General features: G+C 54.4%; 1 protein-coding gene across 1 annotated transcript; it reads right to left on the minus strand.

Annotated features, from left to right (window-relative positions):
- Positions 1–1,120: 1,120 nt before the first annotated feature.
- Positions 1,121–21,907, minus strand: TMEM43 (transmembrane protein 43). Its single transcript, NM_001102480.1, is given in 12 exon segments — positions 1,121–2,981; positions 4,854–4,971; positions 5,555–5,656; positions 6,083–6,157; positions 6,441–6,562; positions 7,587–7,657; positions 8,344–8,413; positions 8,633–8,682; positions 9,048–9,142; positions 9,685–9,819; positions 10,729–10,878; positions 21,707–21,907. Coding segments are annotated over 12 exon segments (1,203 nt in total). The 5' UTR covers positions 21,719–21,907; the 3' UTR covers positions 1,121–2,778.
- Between the last annotated feature and the right edge of the window lie 55 nt (positions 21,908–21,962).

Raw genomic sequence — 21,962 nt, forward strand, 5'->3', positions numbered from 1 at the left:
ATCCTCCGTTGCCCCCTTCTTTTGACTTCAATCTTCCCCAGCATCAGGGTCTTATCCAGTGAGTTGGCTCTTCGCAGCAGGTGGCCAGAGTCTTGGAGCTTCAGCCTCAGTCCTTCTAATGAATAGTCAGGGTTGATTTCCTTTAGGGCTGACTGGCGTGGCTCACAGCTCCACAAGTCTGGTCCATGAAGCAGGTACACAGATCAGGACTACATTAAAGATCGGAGTTTGTTTTCCCGCAGGCTGAGAACATAGCGTTACAGAGGAATATTTTTCTGTTTAGTTGAGGAGGTATTACTTAATCTTGATAGTAGCCATTAAAAATCAGAGTCTGTTTTATCCAAGGGAAACAAACAAAACCCTCTGGAGTGTGACTCATGTGGCAGGAACTGGCAGGAAGGCTCTTGTTGAGAAACACGGGGAGTTGCCATGGAAACCACTAGCTGTGGCACTTTCTGAGTCAGAGCTCGGTCTCACCCTCCTGCAGGTGAGCGCCCTGTTTTCTGGGAGTGGAGTCAAGCACTGCCCGCTTTCTGCAGGAATAACCTGTTCTTCAGGCAGACAGCAGGCAGCTCCTGGGGACACACTGTGGAAATGGAGCCTAACCTTGGGTTCTGAAAAGTTAGCACTCACCTGCCTCGAATCCTGTAATAAGGGGAAAAGACGTTCAAACTGCAGGATGGATGCTTGGCAACCGTCTGCTGCTTCAGAACGGGCTTGTGGGCTTCCTCTCGCTCCGTGCCCACCAGCACCCGTGGGGTAGACACACCCCCCACGTCACAGAGGAGGAGGCTGAGGCTCAGGTCACCGTCATGGCAGGTGCCACACAGCTCATCTGCCAAGGCGGGGGACGCCTTCTGCGCTGGGTCCCGCTCACTCCCTCCCACCTCCTAGAACCATCTACAGACGGGTGCCGGGAGCCACACTCGGTCCACACAGAACAAAGGTTTTCAAGTGCTACAAATATCGAGGTGCCGTTTAAAAAAATTTAAACCAAGTTTAACTACTAAAAGCAATATATAAGTTGCAAAAATTCATAGGTTCTAAATAAACTCTATGGCTGAATTCTTATGAGATAGAAATTTCAGAAAGAATGCAAAAAGGGGAATATGGCAAGTTCTATATCAAAAGATGTTTAGAAGTTTATTTTGAATTTTTGTCAAAAATACAAAGGTAATACAAGTTTCATTATGATTTTCCAAATGCTCAAAATATTTATTAACATTCTTTTGTTCTTTAAGAACACTTGAAATTGGCAGTAACTTAAAATCTGTACTAGAAAAAAGTCACACAGATGTCAAGGATTTTGTATTTGGCCATCATTTTGTTGCTGTGCTTTCCAAACGCACCTTTAGGAGTTGATAGAATAAACCATTGATTTAACAAGCAATAGTGAACACTATTTCAGTCCTTAAACCCAGATAACTCATCCCTGGGGCTGGCTGTTTTGTACATGAAAAATCTCAATTTACACCACAAGTCCCCCAGGACACTGAGAGAGATTACTCACTCACTAAAGCAGCCACCCCAGCAAGGCATAGCAAGTTCCAAATAGTCAAAGGACGTACCATCTCTTAAGACATCGACGTTACCACACACTTTATCTTTCGAAGGGTGTGAAAGCCGTTAGGAAACTTAGAAACTGTGAACTAAGTGTGGGTGGATTTGAGTTGGGAATAAAGCTGTGGACACTGAACACGTAAGGCCCCCAGGAGCAGCCACTTGGGGCCGGGTGCTAACGGCAAAGTGTGTGGTGAGCAGAGCTGGGCGAGAGCTTCCCGACACGCAGCCTCTGAAGCCCGACTGTGGTCGAGCTGTGTGTGTGCGCAAGGGGGTCAACGTGAAGCAACACACTTGGGACAGCTGAATAACAAAATCATCTTCAAGAAAACAGTGCGTTTTGATGCCAAAGAAAGGAAATGCCTTTCAGACGCAGAGACACCCGTCTCGTCTCAGAGGGAAAACAAGCCTTCTGCTAACACTGGTTTCAAAGCACCTGAAGCTTTGAAAACCTTCCCAGGGACCCAGAATACGGATGGGTAACTTCCTCAACCAGGTAAGTCACAGCCCCACCGAACTTCCCATGCTCTGAACTGACTTCAACAGACAGAACACAGAGGGCTTTTGTGTAACAGTCTGAGATATGAATCGTTCAGGAGGGGTTTTGTTTTTTAAGTCTTATTTGAAACAACCCCCACTTAACAACGCCCCAAACAATCCCCTTGTCAGGGAGTTTCATGCAGAGACAGGAAGCGATAAGAAACTAAGTAACCAGACCTTCGAAGATCCTGTGTACCAAAAGGGTTCTGCCAAACTGCAACATGTGTGGGAGGCCAGACAGACATCCACGGTCCTCATCCAGACTCCCGTGGCCTCTGAGCACCCAGCTGAGTCGCACACAGAGTGGGTTTGGGGTGCCCGGGCCACCTTGTCCTGGACCCTGGTGTGGTGGTGGCTGTGGCGGGGCCTGGCACCGTCTCTGGTCTGAGTGTCACCACCTTTACAGACATCAGCTAAGAGACACAGGTGGCCACGCGGTGCCCAGAGAGGGAAAGGAGACAAGCAGGAAGGCGGAGGTCATGCTGCCAGACAGGAGCTGCCTCCTGCCAGCAAAGCTGCCCACTGCAAGAAGGGGCATGAAGGGCTAACTGACGGACACCAACCCGCTGCCTGTGTGCACGGCCGGGGCAGGGTGTGTGTGGAATCCGAGACCCAGGCAGCTCAGGGGAGGGCGGCCTGGGTCTGAGGTGCGGGGGTGTCTGCGGGCACTGCGCCCGCTCACTCCAGCTTCTTGGCCGGCACCCGAGTCCGAGCAATGATGATGGGCACCAGGGCCAGGCCAGCGATCCCGAGCGCCCACAGGGGCCGATAGAAGAGCCAGCCGGCGGCCACGGTCAGCAAGGTCAGTGAGGTGGCCACGCAGAAGGCAAAGGCCTTCACGCCGATGTTGACCAGGTCTCGGAAGACAGGGAACCAGTCCACTGTGGGGAGAGAGCGGCAGTCAGGGTTCCCAGGCCCCCGGCTCGGCTCCTCCCTCCCCCTGCCGGCAGCCCGCCTGTCTCTGGACCAGGTGTGGAGGGAGAGGCAGCGGTGGGACACACGCAAAGAGCCCCACGCACGGCCATGGCTTGGCTCAGCCCAGCCCCGGTGTGCCCTGGGGCAGATGAGCGATGCTGGCGAGCACCTCTCTGCTACCCGACAAAGCAGCAGGGCTGAACCCCCCGCGGGCCTGTTCGGAGCCCAGCCCTTCCTGGAGGAGCCTGTTGCTCACCCAAGCTGTGACCGGTCACCTGTGTGCCAGCTCCAGGGAGGACCTGTGAGGGCTCAATGGACCGGAGGAGCCGCCCACCCGGAGACCCCCACAGGCCGCCACCCAACGTGGGCTCCATCAGCCCTTCTGCAGTCGCCCTGTCCTTGCCTGTGGACTGCTGAGGCAGGCCTCCCGTGGCCGGCACGCACCGGGGGCCTGCACTCAGTTCCCAGGAGGCCGGGGTCTGGTGCCTGTGAGATGCAGGGGCCCGCAGGCCGCCTGGGGCCCATCTGGGTCCAGCCCCACGTGGGCCCGACAGCCCCCGCAACAAGCAGGGCTCGTGTGTGGGCGCTGGCTGGGGGACCACGAACCTCATCCAACCCTGCCCTCCTGTACACCGGTGCCGTTCCTAACCTCGGTTCACCCACAAGATCGCCGAGGCCTGGCAGTTAAGTTCACAGCCAGAAGGTGCCAGAACCACAGTTTAAACCCAGGCTGTCTGAGTGCAGAGCCTCTGCTCTTGGCCACCACGCTAAGCCCAGAGGACTGGTACCCTGCCCGTCCTGCTGGCGGCATGGCCTCCAGGGCCCGCAGCCCATGGTCACGCAGCAGGCTCTCAGAAGGTGCTTGTCACAGGAACAGAGGGTGGGGCGGGGTGGACGGGCACCCCGCTAGCAGCTTCCCTCGTCCCTCCCCTGCACCGAGTCCCTCTGTGCGCTCACTCTGTCCTGACCCTAGAGGCTCAGCCTCTGGCGTGGAGTGAACCAGTCAGAGGGCAGCCCCCGAGACAGACCTGATGAGGGGGGACTGGGCCCCGAGAGGAAAGGGCCTAACCGAGGTCGTGGCCACGATGGGCCTAGTGACCATGCAGGTTGCGTTCCTGGGTGCGGTTCCGCCATCTGGGGGAAGCGGCCTCCCCCACCCCCACTGCTCCTCAGTCTTCCCGCCTATAAAATGGGCTGATTGTCTGGGGGCTGCAGCCAGACTCTCCCAGCTGGAAAGGCTAAGCGGAGGAGGGGTTTCTGGGAACCATAACCACCTGACTGGATGGGACTCAGCCCCCTGAGAAGCCCCATCCTCCTGCACAGCCCCCAAGCCCAGCGCCAGTCACCCACCCTGGGGTTGGGTCCTGAGCCGAGCGCCTGGGCTCAAGCAGGCCAACCTGGGGCCATGAGCAGCCTGGCACAGCCTCCCCTGCATTCCAGACCTGCTGCGGCTGTGTCAAGTCTAGTTCAGGGTTTGGGGGGTGGGGTGTGAAGGATGACGGCTCTTGAGTGTTTCCTATTTGCCAAGCTCTTCACTAAACTCAGCAAGTTAGGTGTGAGGAACCTGAGGCTAGGCAGGAAAGGAACCTGGAGCTCTCCCAGCCGGCCAACCCCCAAGCACGGCTCCACAGCTGTGGGTGAAGGGGTGAAGGCTGAGGGGATGCGCAGTGGGCAGGGCAGGGAGACCGCAGCCTTGGGGGCCAGCGTCCACCCCCGGCTCACCCATCCCAAGGCCCTGAGGTCACAGCAGGGGCTGAGCACACCCAGTGGGGTCACAGCGGGGGCTGAGCACACCCAGTGGGTGGTGGGGGCCAAAGAGGCCCTGTCTGCCCACCTACCCAGCGTGTAGAGGATCCGCGTCATGAGGTTGAGGCCCATGAACATGGCAGCCCAGCCAGCCGCCCTCAGGCCCCACGTCTTCAGCGAGTTGCTCTTCTGTTCCCGCCGAAACACCTCCTGCAGGACAAGCAGGGAGGGGAGGTGGTCACAGCCCACCGAGGAGTCCCACGCCGCCCCGCCAGCAGGCGCTGGACTAGACGCCCCTCTCTGCGCCCTGTCCTCGGGGTGTGGGTGGGGGCTGACCCTGTTTCGGATGGGGTGCAGGTCTCCCTGGGGGCGCCCACTCTCACTCACCTGGTCCTGCACAGCTCACCCTTCACCCCAGCTCACCCCCAGCTCGCCTCCCGCTCTGCACAGGGCCACTCGGCGTCCCGGCCCCGGCAAGGGGGGCCCGGGGTTGCGACATGACTGACCCACCCGGCTCTTCACTTGGGACTCAGCAAAGACGTCGCTCGCCACCCACTGCCGAAGGAGGCTCCTGTTACCACGTCTGTTACCTCCGAGCATCTTGGGGGGTCCGGGGGATTCTCTGCTTTGCTCACTGCTCCCTCTCTCGGAGGGCAGCCGGGCCGCACACACAAGGACCCCTCACCCCTTCCATTGCCTTCTCCTGCCTCACGGCCCTGGCTCTGCCACCGTGGGGGCAGGCTGGTGACCAGAGCACTGAAGCGCGGCGCACAGGCGCACCGCGGCTGCTCACCTCTGCCGAGAAGTCCCCATGGTGCAGGAGAAGCAGGGTGTCCCCCGACTTGGTGGAGTAGGGGACCAGCTGGTCGCCCCGCTGCCGGGCAATCACGGTGACCTGGTCAGAGAACTCCGCCTCAGAGCTGCGGGGCCAGCGCCCTCCTCGCTGTGCGCCAAGGCAGTGGGGAGCCGCAGGCCGCCCCAGCCCCTGCCGCCACGTGGGCCTGGGGGAGGCGCTCCCGCTGGCCTGCTCTCTTCACAGCCCTGGGGAGGACCCGGGGGCGGGGGGTGGAGGCGGGGCTGGGGTGACAGGGTCTGGAGCGCAGGACAGAGCATTTACAGGGCAGAGGTCAGTGGTCGGGGAAAGCGCCTGCACAGGGCTGGAAGAACCTCTTCAAGCACCACGCTGAGACCCTCACCACTCCCCCGCCTGGGGCCCATGGAAATGCACACACACGAGGGGGAGGGGTATGCCCTAAGCATGCACTTGGGCCCAGGTCTGCACCCAGGAAGGCCCCCGTTGTCTGCCTGGGGAGCCGCTTACCACATGAGCTGGGCCCAGGTCGGGGTCGTCGCTGCTCAGGCCCGCGTAGGAGAAGGAGACACGCAGATCTCCAACCTGGGGTGGAAGAGAGGCGAGTGAGGGAGGTGGGAGTCCAAGCTGGGGCCCAGGGCGCCCACCTGCCCACGAGGGGGTCACACCACCCCCACCTGCACCCAGGCAGCCCCAGTGCGCAGACAGCCCCTCCCTCTACCCTCGCCAGCGCCGGCCGGCCGAGTGCAGCCGTGAGTCATGGAACCCGATGGGAGCTGAAGCGCGGCTCGGACTCTCCCACACTGTGGAGGGGCGGGACTCAGGGGCCCCGACCTCTGCCATCGGAGCGCCCGAACCCACTGGGTACCTCGGGGTACTTGGGGTTTTCACTGTGGTAGAAATAGTCCCCCCGGCGAATGATGTCCACATGCGGGTCCTCCAGCTTAGACAGGCTCAGCGTCTTGAAGTTGTCCACTTTATCGATGAGCCCTGAGAGGCCAGTGGTTAGAAACAGTGTGTCCACTGCAGCCCCGTCTGCAAACACGCAGCCTGATGGCCTTCCCAGCCCGCCCCACAAGCCCGGCTGCGCGGCCACCTGCCGGCTCGTCCCCCCGGGGCCTCTGCATGCCCGCTCTCCCACCCGGAGTCCCTGCTCCAACTCTGTCCGTCCACAGGACCAGCCCCTTCAGCCTCCAGCGCCTCCAGGAAGCCAACCCCGTCAGGCGGTGACCACAGCCCCGGGAGGGCCTCAGCCCTGCGGCCACTGCTCCCCAGGTCCCGTCACCTGCGTCCCGGCCTGGCTCCCTGCTGCCCTGCAGCATGAGGCCGGGCTGCCTGACATGGCTGGCACCGACTGGGGGCCAGAGCACACCACCGACAGGCCAGGCCCTGCTCACGCGGTCTCTGCACTGCCCCTCGACGCATTGGCCCCAGGGGTCCTCTCTCCCTCGTCAGGTCTGGCCCGGGGGCGGGCCCCAGGAGTGTCGGTGGCAGTCTCACAGCCACACTGACCCCTGCAAGCCCCTCTCTGTGGGAGGCCCTCCGGGGTCTGGCCCGGGGGCAGCCCCAGGAGTGTCGGTGGCAGTCTCACAGCCACACTGACCCCCGCAAGCTCCTCTCTGTGGGAGGCCCTCCGGGGTCTGGCTCAGGGCCGGGGGCCCGTGGGGCTCAGGAGTGGAGGCGGGGCCTTGTGTGCGCTGCCCTCCAGGGCTGCCTGAGGAGGGGCTCTCAGCCCCGCCTGCTCAGCCCGGCAAGGACCCACACCTGGCAGCTGCTCCCTGAACAGGTTTCGGGGGGTTCCACACAGACCCCCCTTCCTGGGGACAGACCTGCCCTTTGGCCCCAGCCCAAAAGTATGACGCTGGAGAAGTGCTGGCCGACCCCTGCCCAGGGCAGCGGGAGACCCCTTTAACCACCCAAGGAATGAGTGCAGGGCCCCGGCTCCTAGGAGGCGACCGGGTGGAAGTGCAGGGTTCTGGGTCCACGGTGGCTCATCTAATGGCCCTAGACTTACCCGCCGAGAGGAAAAACCTGCCGATCTGGACGAAGGGGGCTGTTGCGGTGAACGACTCCACGGCCATCGCGCTGGGGAGACAGGGGGAGCTGTTGGCGATGTGGGGTGCCAGGGGAGCTGCCTGGGTCCCCGGGGAGGTGCTGGGCAGGGTCCGCACCCAGGGGGCTCCTGCCAGCCCAGCCCAGCCCGGCCCCGCAGTCTTGTCTCTCCCCGACCCCATCCCCTGCCGAGGAAGGGCAGCTTCCGCTGGCTTCTGTCGCCCAGAGCTTCTTACGATCTTGCCTGGACCCCTGCCAGCCTGTCCCACCCTGCCCCCCAGCCGTCAGACGGCCCTGCCATGGACTTCACACCCTCCCCTCCAGACCCTTCCCGCCAGCATCCAAGCCTCACTGGGAACGTTCAAGGCCCTTCCTGGCCTTGCCCAGCTCGTCACAGCACACAGACCACACGGGGCCTGTCCAGTGTCACGCCCGTCTCAACACCCTGACCCCTGCCCCTGAGCTAACTGTCCTCAGCCAGACCCCTGAACGAGGGTGTCAAATGCAGCCGCTCCTGAAAGCCCTGGGGATGGTCTCCCCACACCCACCACTGACCACCCCTAGGGCCAGGGGGGTCAGGCCCCGCCTCTGCTCACAGTGCCGGAGCGGGCCTCCGAACCCTAGCCCACATTTCATCAGCCCGCGAGACAGAAGTAACTCAGCCCCATGACTCAGATGAGGACGCTGAGGCTGGGAACCTGCCAGGGGCTGGTTCTCACCTGGGGTTTTTGTGGCCAATCTCTCGGTCAAAGTTTCTGCTGTTGACGATCTCTGACCTCCATTCTGTGTCTGTTTTGAGCAGAGAGAACATGCGGAAACCACGGTAAGCCTCAGGTTTGAGGCCCGCCGGCCCCACGTCCTCTCATCCAAGCCTGGGACCACCTGGCAGCTCCTGGAGCCTCACTGGATAGACGGGGGAGCAGGGCTCCGAGGACCAGCATGCGGGGAGCCTGATGCTGGCTAAGGAAAGACACAGGCTGCGGGGAGCAGGGAGGGCCCGTGACTCACTGTAGGAGTACTTCCTCTCCGTCTTCACCTGCCCGTCCTCCGTGTACTCCCTGCGGGGAAAACACAGGCGCCCGAGTCAGCCCGCCACCCCCGAGGCAGCCCCAGCTCTGGGCGTATCCAGCCTGAAGCAGCCTCGGGGCTCCCAGGACAGACTCCCCACACGGCGCAGGCTTGGTCCACACCAGCCCAGACACACGGCGATCCCTGGGAGCTAGCCCAGCCACTTTCTTCCCCCAGGCACTCCGCAGGAGACCCCTGCCGCCTCCAATCGAGACCACGGGCCAGTCTCTGGGGGACAATCTGATGTTCCTCCGAAAGGAAGACTTCCCATGGTAGCCTTCAGCAGTGCCGCAGTGAAGGCCGGCTGCCCATCCCCCTAACCCCGTGCCTCCCGCAGCCCCAGCCGGCCCCTCACCTGGACTCCTCGGTCTCCACCCACTGATACATCTCCACGTGCCGCCGCAGCTTCACGGCCGGGAGGTGGACCCCGTAGTTAGGATCAGACAGGAGCTTCACAGAGGAACAGACCAGGAAGACAAAGGACAAGAACGCTCAGCTCAGGGAGGCCAGGCTGGGGAGAGACAGGCCCAGAGGGCAGGCCAGCCCGGAGAACTCTGCGCTGCTCGTGGGGCGCCAAGCGGAGCCACCGCCCCAAGAGCTGAGCCTGTGACCCAAGCTGCACGCGTGGCTCAGGGTGCGAGCCCGGGGTTGCAGGGCCGGGCAGCGTGAAGGGTCTTCAGACAGGAGACGCTGCCCCAGGCACGCGGGCCCATCATCACTGTTAAAGCGCCTCTGTGTGAGGCTCTGGCCAAGGGCCATCGTGCCAGGACGGGAGACCCTGAATCTGGGCTGATCTGCAGAGCTCACTCAGGCTGTTACAAGGTTTCTCCCCATTTGACAGAGGAAGACTCTGAGACTCTGGAGAGACGGGTCCACAGCCACCGAGTGGTGTAGCGCGACTTACACCAGGAGTCTGTTTCTGAGGCCCAGGCCTCCAGACGACACCCACAAGGTGCCCGAGCCCCCGCGGTCAGTGGGTGCCACCGGCCTACCTTGGACGTCCGCAGGGCCCCGATGACATGCACCAGCCTCCCCTCGTTCTCTGGAGCCACAGTGTGGATGCTGCTGGGAGACACCACCAGCGACAGCCCCTCGGCCAGCGAGGTCGCCGTCTTCAACGCGCGGCCCTGTGCACGCCGGAGAGAGAGGATTTCAGCTGCTGGACACCTGCTGCCCGGGGCAAGGAGAACCCAGGACGCCCGCTCTCCAGGCCTCCCCGCACCCACGCAGCACCAGCTGCGCCAGGAAGAACGGCGGCTGCCTCTGCCCTGCACCCCTCCATCCATGTGCTTCACTAGGGCTGATGGCACAGCTGTTCAATGTGACCCAGGCCTCACCAACCGCATCCTGTGTTCACTGGCCCCACAGAGTGGTTCAGAGAGGACTGAGGACACTCAGAAGTCTCCCTGGGCCTTTGGCTAAACTGACTTAGAAACAGAGACGCATCCTCTTTTCTCTGGGGTTGCTAAGCTGCTGGGATGTGACACAGGAGTTGCCGGGCCACCTTTGCCACCACAGGGGAAGAGCCCGCTGAACAACAGAGAAAAATGGGCAACAGACGGAGAAACGGAGGCTCCTAGGGGCCCAGCATGAATGCCTGGATCCAGCCACGCCTGCGGCTGAGACTGTCCCCATTTCAGAGTTTAAATAGCTCAGTTGGTAAAGAATCCGCCTGTAAAGCAGGAGACCCTGGTTCAATTCACAGGTTGGGAAGATCTGCTCGAGAAGGGATAGGCTCCCCACTCCAGTATTCTGGCCAGGAGAATCCCATGGACTGTACAGTCCATGGGGCTGCAAAGAGTCAAACACGACTGAGCGACTTCACTTTTCACCTTTTCTTTCACCCCATTTCAGGTACGTGAATTGATCCATTTCCCCTCCTGCCTCTGTTCGTCATGAAGTGGAGCACAACACAATGAATTGACTGATTCAACCCTCCTCCCCATAAAATCTTGACCCTTATTACCATATCCAGCCTCTGCACTGAGATGCTGCAGGGACCCTCACTCTGCACAGAGGGACCCCGAACATCATACCTCATTGGTGAAGATTAAGTAGAAGGAGACCAGGAAGGTCATGAGCCCCACAAACATTCCACCCGAGGTCTCGCTCAGCCGCTCCAAGAAGCCCGGCTGGGACTTGTTTGTGATTCTGACGTGATCTTTCTTGTTACTCGTACTGGAATACTGAAAAACACAAAAAGGAAACTGGTTTTCAAAAAACAAAGTGCATTTACACTCAGTCAAATGCACAGACTGAGTGTTCAGTTTTGACAAGTGCAGAGCCGTGTCCGTCAACATACAAAGTATGTCTCTCACCTGAAAGCTCCCTGTGCCCCCTCCCTGCCAGTACCCCGTCTCCCCACCGCCCAGAGGTAACAGCGATCTGAATCTGTATCACTGCGATTTAGTCCTGCCTCTTCCCGAACGCGGTACGAATGGATCGTGACACAGCATGAGCTGCTTCTGTCCAGGTTCCCGGACTTGGCCTGACGCTTGGGGCCACCTGTGTCATGGCATCAGGAGTCCGCTCCTTCTTGTGGCCGAGTAGAATTCCCCATCTGTCAATTTACTCACCAGTCGATGGATACCTTGGATACTTCAGGTTCCTAGCGATTATGAGCAATGCTTCTGTGAACACTCATTTACAAGCTGGTGACACGTAATTTCTATCTGAGGGCAGGACATGAAAATCTGAACAGAAAACTCTGTGCCGTGTGGGTCTCCCCGCTCCCTAACACACAGTCTGCATCTGCATCAAAGACGGGGGCGCCTGCTCAACCATAAGGACCTTCTCCCCTTTCTTCTGACGTCTGCAGTGAAACTTCTTAAAAGAGCAGCATTCTTTCGCAGCTCTGCGAGGGGCCACGGTGACTGACCGCTCGCTTTGTACGCGTGCCTCCCTGGCCTCTGCGTCCCTGGTGAACCGTGTGTAAACCATCAGTGTACCCCTTTCGTGCGTGACCCTGTCCCAGCAATGCGCACAACTGTGTCTTCACCTTCCAGCAGGTGAGAGTTCTCAGAGCTTCTGGGAGGCTGTGTCCAGGGTTACAATCCTGTTTGGCTCAAATAAAATGCCTTTTTCTTCTTGATTTGATTAACTAAATTTTCATCCACTTTTGATTGGCGTAGTTGGGGGGCTGTCAGATGCATCCACCAGGGGACACTTGGAGTCCACCCCAAACTGGGGCCTGGTACCAGCACGGGCCCCTGGGGCACCACCAGCTTCTCTGTGTTCCTTCGGTGCTTTCGAGAGTTCTCCTGAGTTCTCCTGACACCTGGACATCATCGCTTTAAACCCCACTCTGAGTTTTACTCAAGCTGTTCCTCTTGGGACTTGGAGTCTTAAAAGGGTTACTGGACTGTCTCCTAGGCAGAGACCTGGGATGTGCTTTGGAGTGAACGGGGCTCTCTGGTCTTTCTTAACAGACTGACTTAAATTGGAAAGACTGTTGCATATATGGTGTGAACAAACCGCTGGTGGAATGAGAGATTGAGCCTGCGCAGCTCCACAGTTAAGGGACACTTGCTCCCTCAGCCAGAAGCAGCTCCCAGGCAGCGGAGGACCCAGCAGAAGTGCCTGAGCATCCGTCCCTGAGACGTGCAGCGGCCCCACAGGGCCCACTACAGCCACTAAGTCAGTTCTGCTCGCTGGGCAGCGCCGTGGCGGCTGGCCACCCGGCACTCCCAGCCCCTGCAGCACGCTCAACTGCTGGAGGGAGAAGCCGAGACACAGGAGAGCCAAGCCCACCCCAGGGGAACATTCCATCACAGGGCCCTCAGAAAGTTGTCAAGATCCTATCTGAACTGGGCTGCCAAAGTAATAACGGGAAACCATCCCTCAAAGGCCGAAAGGTCTCCTGGCTGGCATCATGACAAAACCAATGCCTGCAAACACATGACTCTTGAATGGCCAGGAGGGAGCTTCTTAGATGTTCCAACACCGTAGAGAAAGCTGGCTTGGTAAAACATCTGTTCCAAATTCAGACCTTGAGGGAACAGAAGCATTCCTAGGAGAAAGCCTGAAGTTATAATCCTTATCATGTTCCTGAAATGTGAACACAGCCCACACTGCCTTGAGTCTACAGTCTTGGCTTAGCATGCCAGGCCTCTCTGTCCTTCAGCATCTCCTGGAGTTTGCCCAAGTTCATCTCCATTGAGTCGGTGATGCCATCTAGACATCTCATTCTCTATCACCCCCTTCTCCTCCCGCCTTCAATCTTTCCCAGCATCAGGGTCTTTTCCAGTGAGTCAGTTCTTCACATCAGGTGGCCAAAGTACTGGAGTTTCCGTTTCAACATCAGTCCTTCCGATGAGTATTCAGGGTTGATTTCCTTTCGGATGGACTGGTTTGATCTCCTTGCAGTCCAAGGGACTCTCAAAGAGTTTTCTCCAGCACCACATTTCAAAGGCATCAATTCTTCGGCATTCTGCCTTCTTTATGGTCCAACTCTCACATCTGTACATAACTACTAGAAAGACCATAGCTTTGACTAGATGGACCTTTGTCAGCAAAGTGACGTCTTCGCTTTTTAAAACACTGTCTAGGTTTGTCACAGCTTTCCTTCCAAGAAGAAATTGTCTTCTAATTTCATGCTGCAGTCACCATCCACAGTGATTTTAGAGCCCAAGAAGAGGAAATCTGTCACGGCTTCCACCTTTCCTACCCTCTATTTGCCATGAAGTGATGGGACAGATGCCATGATCTTAGTTTCTTTAATACTGAGCTTTCAGTCAGTTTAGTTGCTCAGTCGTGTCAGACTCTTTGCGACCCCGTGAACCGCAGCACGCCAGGCCTTCCTGCCCATCACCAACTCCCGGAGTTTACTCAAACTCATGTCCATTGAGTCGGTGATGCCATCCAGCCATCTCATCCTCTGTCGTCCCCCTCTCCTCCTGCCTTCAATCTTTCCCAGCACCAGGGTCTTTTACAATGAGTCAGTTCTTCGCATTAGGTGGCCAAAGTATTAAGCCAGCTTTTTCACTCTCCTCTTTCACCCTCATCAAAAGGCTCTTTCGTTCCTCTTTGCTTTCTGCCATTAGAGTGGTATCATCTGTGTATCTGAGGTTGTTGATACTTCTGGCAATCTTGATTCCGGCTTGTAACTCATCCAGCCCTCATCCAGTACACCACACGGCATTTCGTGTGGTGTACTCTGTGCCTAAGTTAAATAGGCATGGTACCAGTAAACATTCTTGTCATACTCCTTTCTCAATTTTGAAGCAGTCAGTTGTTCCATATAAGGTTCTAACTGTTGCTTCTTGAGCTGCGTACAAGTTTCTCAACAGACGAGTAAGCTGGCCTGTTATTCCCATTTTTTTCCAGAGTTTGTCACAGTTTGTTATGATCCACACAGTCAAAGGCTTTAATGTAGTCAATGAAACAGAAGTCGGTGTTTTTCTGGAATTCCCTTGCTTTCTCTATGATCCAATGAATGTTGGCAATTTGATCTCTGGTTCTTCTGCCTTTTCTAAGCTGGTACATCTGGAAGTTCTCAATTCAAGTACTGATGAGGCCTGGCTCAGAGGATTCTGAGCACACGCTTACTAGCATGGGGAGTGAGCGCGACCATCCGACAGTCTGAGCATTCTCTAGCACTTTTCTTCTCGGGGACTGGGATGAAGATCGACCTTTTTTCTTCTTTCCAGTTTTAGAGTCTACTTGGCTTAATTAGTAGACTCAAAAGAAAAAAAGGGGGTGTGTATGTGTGTGTGAAAACAGATCTTTGTAAAACTCAAGCAGAACAGCTATTTCTGTGTGTATCTGGATATATGTACGTCTGTATACACAAGTATGATCCATCTCTAACTTCAGAGGTTACTATCAACGTTAATGTAAAAGAGTTCTACTTAATTAATTTAAAAGTAAATGTTTACAAATCAAATATTTTACTTAAACTAGCCCAAACTGTCAAAGGATCACATAATCTAGGATTAATCTTTAATGGAAGAAAACAAGTTAAAATTGATGGTCTAATTAATACAGACATGGATTTACACTCATCATTAAGTGTAATATTTTAGCTGTACCCAGGTTTCCTGAAAGTTAACATGCTCATGTTATTGTGATTATAAAATGTGTCAACAAGAAAATTAACTTGGTATGGTAATATTTTCATAAATAATGAATACGTTTTGGGGTGAATTCTTTTAAGAATAATTTTGTTTTAGGATATATGTACCCAAAAACAGGGCTTCCCTGGTAGCTCAGTTGGTAAAGAATCCACCTGCAATACAGGAGAGCCTGGTTTGATTCCTGAGTTGGGAAGATCCCCTGGAGAAGGGAAAGGCTACTCACTCCAGTGTTCTGCCTGGAGAATCCCATGGAACGTATAGTCCATGGGGTCGCAGAGTCACACACAACCAAGTGACTTTCACTTTCACATGTAAAAACAGTTTCTCCCAGTTTGGGGGGATTTGAAATTTTAGAGTTCTGCTGCTGCTACTGCTGCTAAGTCGCGTCAGTCATGTCCGACTCTGTGGGACCCCATAGACAGCAGCCCACCAGGCTCCACCGTCCCTGGGATTCTCCAGGCAAGAACACTGGAGGGGGTTGCCATTTCCTTCTCCAATGCATGAAAGTGAAGTCGCTCAGTCATGTCTGACTCTTCACGACCCCATGGACTATAGGCTACCAGGCTCCTCTGTCCATGGGATTTTCCAGGCAAGAGTACTGGAGTGGGGTGCCCAAATGATGGAATTCACTGAATGTCTAGATTGTTTTCTTAATAAGAAAATACTGGAAGATTAACTGCTAAATAAGTCTTTAATTACTTACTTTTATGGCAACCCACTCCAGTGTTCTTGCCTGGAAAATCCCATGGACAGAGGAGACTGGCGGGCTACAGCCCATGGGGTAGCAGAGTCAGACATGACTGAGCAACACACACACACACACACACAGAGACTAAATGTGTTTGAGACTATTAATAAATATAATCTGCGCTTCACTCAAAGACTGAACTATAAAGTAACATATATTTTAAAAACGGAACCCTGAAAAAAGTTTTTGTACATGGCCAGGACTTACTAAGATCAGATTAAATTTAATTAAACGAATGAATTTTAATAATAAAGGTAAAATGGTGAAAACCAACTTTTTTATCTGTGAAGAGGACAAAGCATTCTTGAAACACTGATCTGGTTTTGGTAAAGATTAGAGAGTTTCTTTACCTCTAACTTATCTGATGTAGCTCTCTGTCATTTACTTTTGAAATCTTTTTATTATCCCTTTGGTTGAAGCGAATAAATAGTTTCACAGTGACTTATGATCCTACTTAGTCAAACATTTAAAACCTTTTCATATCTTTCACAAACTTCCTCAAATCAAATTTTTTTTTTAAACTTTACAATATTGTATTAGTTTTGCCAAATATCAAAATGAATCCGCCACAGGTATACCTGTGTTCCCCATCCTGAACCCTCCTCCCTCCCCATACCCTCCCTCTGGGTCGTCCCAGTGCACCAGCCCCAAGCATCCAGTATCATGCATCGAACCTGGACTGGCGACTCGTTTCATACATGATATTATACATGTTTCAATGCTATTCTCCCAAATCTCCCCACCCTCTCCCTCAGTCCATAAGACTGATCTATACAGCAGTGTCTCTTTTGCTGTCTCGTACACAGGGTTATTGTTACCATCTTTCTAAATTCCATATATATGCGTTAATATACTGTATTGGTGTTTTTCTTTCTGGCTTACTTCACTCTGTATAATAGGTTCCAGTTTCATCCATCTCATTAGAACTGATTCAAATGTATTCTTTTTAATGGCTGAGTAATACTCCATTGTGTATATGTTCCACAGCTTTCTTATCCATTCATCTGCTGATGGACATCTAGGTTGCTTCCATGTCCTGGCTATTATAAACAGTGCTGCGATGAACATTGGGGTACACGTGTCTCTTTCCCTTCTGGTTTCCTCAGTGTGTATGCCCAGCAGTGGGATTGCTGGGTCATAAGGCAGTTCTATTTCCAGTTTTTTAAGGAATCTCCACACTGTTCTCCATAGTGGCTGTACTAGTTTGCATTCCCACCAACAGTGTAAGAGAGTTCCCTTTTCTCCACACTCTCTCCAGCATTTATTGCTTGTAGACTTATGGATTGCAGCCATTCTGACTGGCATGAAATGGTACCTCATAGTGGTTTTGATTTGCATTTCTCTGATAATGAGTGATGTTGAGCATCTTTTCATGTGTCTGTTAGCTATCTGTAAGTCTTCTTGGAGAAATGTCTATTTAGTTCTTTGGCCCATTTTTTGATTGGGTCATTTATTTTTCTGGAGTTGAGCTGTAGGAGTTGCTTGTATATTTTTGAGATTAGTCGTTTGTCCGTTGCTTCATTTGCTATTATCTTCTCCCATTCTGAAGGCTGCCTTTTCACCTTACTAATAGTTTCCTTTGATGTGCAGAAGCTTTTAAGTTTAATTAGGTCCCATTTGTTTATTTTTGCTTTTATTTTCAATATTCTGGGAGGTGGGTCATAGAGGATCCTGCTGTGATGTATGTCAGAGAGTGTTTTGCCTATGTTCTCCTCTAGGAGTTTTATAGTTTCTGGTCTTACGTTGAGATCTTTAATCCATTTTGAGTTTATTTTTGTGTATGGTGTTAGAAAGTGTTCTAGTTTCATTCTTTTACAAGTGGTTGACCAGTTTTCCCAGCACCACTTGTTAAAGAGATTGTCTTTAATCCATTGTATATTCTTGCCTCCTTTGTCAAAGATAAGGTGTCCATATGTGCGTGGATTTATCTCTGGGCTTTCTATTTTGTTCCATTGATCAATATTTCTGTCTTTGTGCCTGTACCATACTGTCTTGATAACTGTGGCTTTGTAGTAGAGCCTGAAGTCAGGTAGGTTGATTCCTCCAGTTCCCTTCTTCTTTCTCAAGATAGCTTTGGCTATTCGAGGTTTTTTGTATTTCCATACAAATTGTGAAATTATTTGTTTTATCAAATCAAATTCTTAATGAAGCTCTTTTGACCTCCAGCTAACTCTGGGATGCTTCAGAAAACCCCTGAACATCTCAAAGAGAAATATTAAGCTAATTGGGCTCATTTGGTATGTTACATTACATGGGAAACACTGAGTAATGATAAATTCTTAGGTCATATTGTGTGGATAAATATATTAATATAAACATTCTAGAACTTGTAGGAAGTTCCTAAAATTTGAAATCTTCTGGTATGTGTCAGTCATGATTCTGGCTACTCTCTTAAAATGTTGTATGCTACATAAATAGCCAGTTTCCTTGACAACTGTACTGTAATCAGGTCTTTAACCAAGATTTTAAGTCTTCTGTCATTTATACACAGTTACGTCTATACATAACTGATGCTTTTACAAAACTGTTTCATGACTTGCTTTAGGCTCTCAAACTAGACTCGGCAGCCAAGGGACTCCCTCCTGTACAAGGGCCATTTCGGCCACAGCTCTCCTGGAAGGCCCCGAGGAACGCGCTCCCCTCTCGGTTCGCGGCCGCACTCAGCTGAGTTTCTTTCACACTCTCACCACCCGCAGCGCCGCGCAGTGAGCTGCCCAGCTTCCCGTGAGGGTCACTGCCTGGTGCCACCTGGGTTCCACGGAATAACCCTGACCTGCAGCTCTGCTGCCTGTGCCACAGTTAGAAAACAGCCACGACTGCATTTTGTGAACCGGTTAGATCACCTTCTTGTTCCCAGGAAGCCCGTATCGATAATGCTGATCTCTAATTTAATTTACAGCTGGTCCCACTTAAGGGAGGAGCAGGGACGTTACCAAGATGGATATGCAGTAACGCCCACAGTGGGCATCATTAAAAGCTTTTATTTACGGGAAACAAAGCACAAGCTGAATGAACTGCCTTAACTCTAGCGAACGACCCCAGTGACACATATTCACATTGACAGTCGCTGTGCCTCTGGAGTGACAGACACCCCACTCTGGAATGCTATGGAAACAGTGAGGTGTTTAACCTCTTCAGGACAACCTAATAAAAAAAAAAAAAAAAAAAAAACGGAAGAGTTATCGTTCTACAACTGCCAAAACAGTTTACTGCTGACAACACTGGGCGTTCTAAGGTCAAGGCCATGGAAGCTAAAGGCATTGGCGCGCTAAGGCAGGGTTAAACCCCCATGCTGTCCACCCTCCAGAACATCCGCGGCTCTCAGGGAACGCTCCTAACCCAGCGCAAGCGTTCCTTCCACAGGGTCAAGACACTGACACCCCGCCACCCAAATCCGGTTTAGACCTGATTTAAAAAACAAACAGCACACAAGGCTCACACCTGGAGCACAGATGCCGTCACCCCAGCAAGTATCTCCTTTAACTCTGTGCACCCAAGAAAATGGGTCATGGGGAAAACAGTATTTTTGGAAACTTTCCCCTGTGGTGGCTCAAGGGACACATTACATTATTGTCAGGGTCTTATTGAGACACTTAAAAAAACAAAGTTGGTAATAAGTTTTTTTTTACAGCTTCCAGAAAACCCTACAGATCACGGATTATAACAGAAATTTTGTCTATTGAAAAGGACATCAAATAAATGATTCTTTGCAACCACGACAGACAGCAAGTGCTTTATCCGTTGTTAACTTACCTCTGCTCAGCCAAATTGAACATTAATTCATGGATTCAAGTCTCTCATTTTGAAAAGGCACCTCGACTTCGACCCCTGTTTCTATACCCAGTTTCCTCTAACACAAACATCACCGATGGTCTTGACTTTCCAGGCCATTTGGAAACGTCAGTGGAGCAGTTTGCTGCAGGCAGATAGGTGACCACCAGCCATTATGATGATGGCAATGGCAAGCACTCCAGTCTATCAGACGCCAGTTCTGCACAAGCCCGAGGAGGTGGGCACCGTCACGACCGCACGTCACAGGTGGGAAAACAGGGGTCGGCCGTTACAGCACCAGTCCACACCACACAGCCTCTAAGAGGCGGACTCAGGACTCCTGTCTGGGCAACTGGGGGCCACTCTCTGCCACTCTACTCCGGACTGCCTTCCTCACGCCTGGGGCCACAACAGGAGCTGAACACTGGGAGCCCGAGTAGGCACGCAGCACAGGAAAAGAAGCCAGTCCCCAACTTGGGCCCTGGAAGGCCTGGCTTCCTCCTGGGCCTCCCCTCAGCCACCCCTAACAGCCAACATCAAGATAAGCGGCTCAAAGATGGCCTTCAAGAGAAGAAAGAAGGTGATCCTCAGGCTGGCATGACACACTCGGCCCGCATTCTAGACCAAATTCCCAGTAAACAAGGACAGGGAAGATTTCCTCCCTGCCCGCTCCCCTACTCCAGGCTTAGAAGCAATGAGCAGTGTGTGGCGGGATAGGGGCTGACCTACCAGGATTTTCAGGTCCTGAAAATCACTTCCTGTGCAACCCAGAGTCAGCTGCTCTACCCCTCTGATCCTGTTTACTCATTTATAAAGCACAGATGTCAACAGTAACTCCATTACTCGATGGAGTTTACGGTGATTAAGAACCCTGTGTCCTTCCTGCCCCAGCCCACCATCTGATCTTTCTTTGGCACCGGGCCTCCCAGTCCCTGTAAACGTGCACCCACTACAGGGTGAGTCAACGAAGGTTTGGTGGCAGAGGATACCCAAATTCATCTACACTCTTTGGCAAAGATCAGGACCCTACGTATCCAAGATTCTCTGCCCATCAGGACTGAAGATAAACTGTTTTTTAATGTAATTAAGGACCTACGGTGCACCAGGCACTGTGCTAAAAGCAGAGTCTTCCTTAAACTTCACAGTAACTGGGCCCATGAGGAAACAAAAATCCCAAGAAATTAAGGTCACATAGCTACTGAGAAAGAATCTGGATCTTTCCCCAGGTGGGCCTGACTCCAAAGCCTGCCACACCTTCCCATGACCCGCCAAGCTGGCTGTGGGGCCCTGGGCAAGCGCGTCCCCCTGCTGGGAAGTCCCCATCTGTAAGGTATCGTGGTGGTGGTCTGGGGCACACCTGTCTCCTGACACAGCCCAGGCCTCCCCCGGCAGACCCTGCATCTGGGGGACCACCTCTAGGTGCACCACTTAAGGCTTCTCAGCCTCCCAAACAACTCTAAACCAGGCAAGGTGTACTGGGGCCGTGGGTGACGAAAGCCCTGGCTTCTCAGGGGGTGTGGGAAGCAGAGAGAACGCTTAGGGACAGAGGAGGAGCCTGGAAGGGTGTAACAGAGCAGCGGAGAGTGGCTAGGACACTCAACCAAAGCAAGAGGGAGGGAGTGCCCAGGCTGGCAGGGCTCCGAGCTGGCTCCAGACACTTTCACAGAGGAGCAGAGCCTGAGTCACCAGCTCCTTCTTCGCGCAACACCCTGGTGGGAGGTGCCCCTCGGTTTGTTGAATGAATGTTTGGCTTAAATAGAAAGGTTCCTGAGAAAGGCTGGCTGCTGGCAGTAGGCCAGCAGCCTTTCCAGGGGCACCACATTCAGCGAGGGGCTCTTCAACTAAACCCCTGCTAGGAGGACGAGCGCCCGGCCGTAGGGAAATGCCCCCCTCTGCCCGCCGCCCTGAAGTCTCTGCTCCCCACCTGGCCTGCGCTCCTGTATCATAACAGCCCCGGTCTTACATATCCCTCTGGGCACGGAGCTCACCGCCCGCCCCGTAACAGCACGTCGCTGGACAGCTCCACCCGGGCGGATCGGCTTCCCCACCGCCCCCGTGGACTGGCCACCTCTCTGCGGCCCCGTCCGGCCCTCCAAGTCCCCACATGTGACAACCCCGAAGGTCCAGGAGGGAACCGGGAACGAAGAGAAGGGCTTCGGGGAGGGGCCCCGCGCCAGAGGACCCCGAGGCGGAGCCACGGACCAGAGGCCCGGTCCCCAACACCGCGGGACCCAAGGAGTCGGCCCGCGCTGAGCAAGACAGACGGCACAGCTGCCGGAAGGCACGGACACGGGCGTGAGAGTGAGGCCGGCGGGCTGGACGGAGGGGACCACCGGGCAGGGGGCCGCGACACGCCCGCGGGAAGAGGGGGCCGGAGGACCGGGAGGCCTGGGTGTGGCCGGCGGACCAGGAGACACTCACGTTCGCGGCCATGGTGGGGCCCGGTCGCCGCCCGCCTCGCTCGGCTCAACGTGGAGTAGGGTTTACGCCAGCAGCACTGAGTCCGCGACCTCTCGCCAGCCGAAGAGCAGCAGACAGCGGCACAAGCCCAGAGCCCGGGACACGCCACAGAGCTACCGTCCAGAAAGCCCAGGCTTTTTTGGCTCCCGCTCGCCGTGCCGCACTGCCTCCTGGGAAACGTAGTCCTTTCGGGTGCTTTGCGAAAGTTGCAACCCAC

Source organism: Bos taurus, chromosome 22 (genome assembly GCF_002263795.3).
Source record: "Bos taurus isolate L1 Dominette 01449 registration number 42190680 breed Hereford chromosome 22, ARS-UCD2.0, whole genome shotgun sequence".
In the NCBI taxonomy this organism is placed as follows: Eukaryota; Metazoa; Chordata; class Mammalia; order Artiodactyla; family Bovidae; genus Bos; species Bos taurus.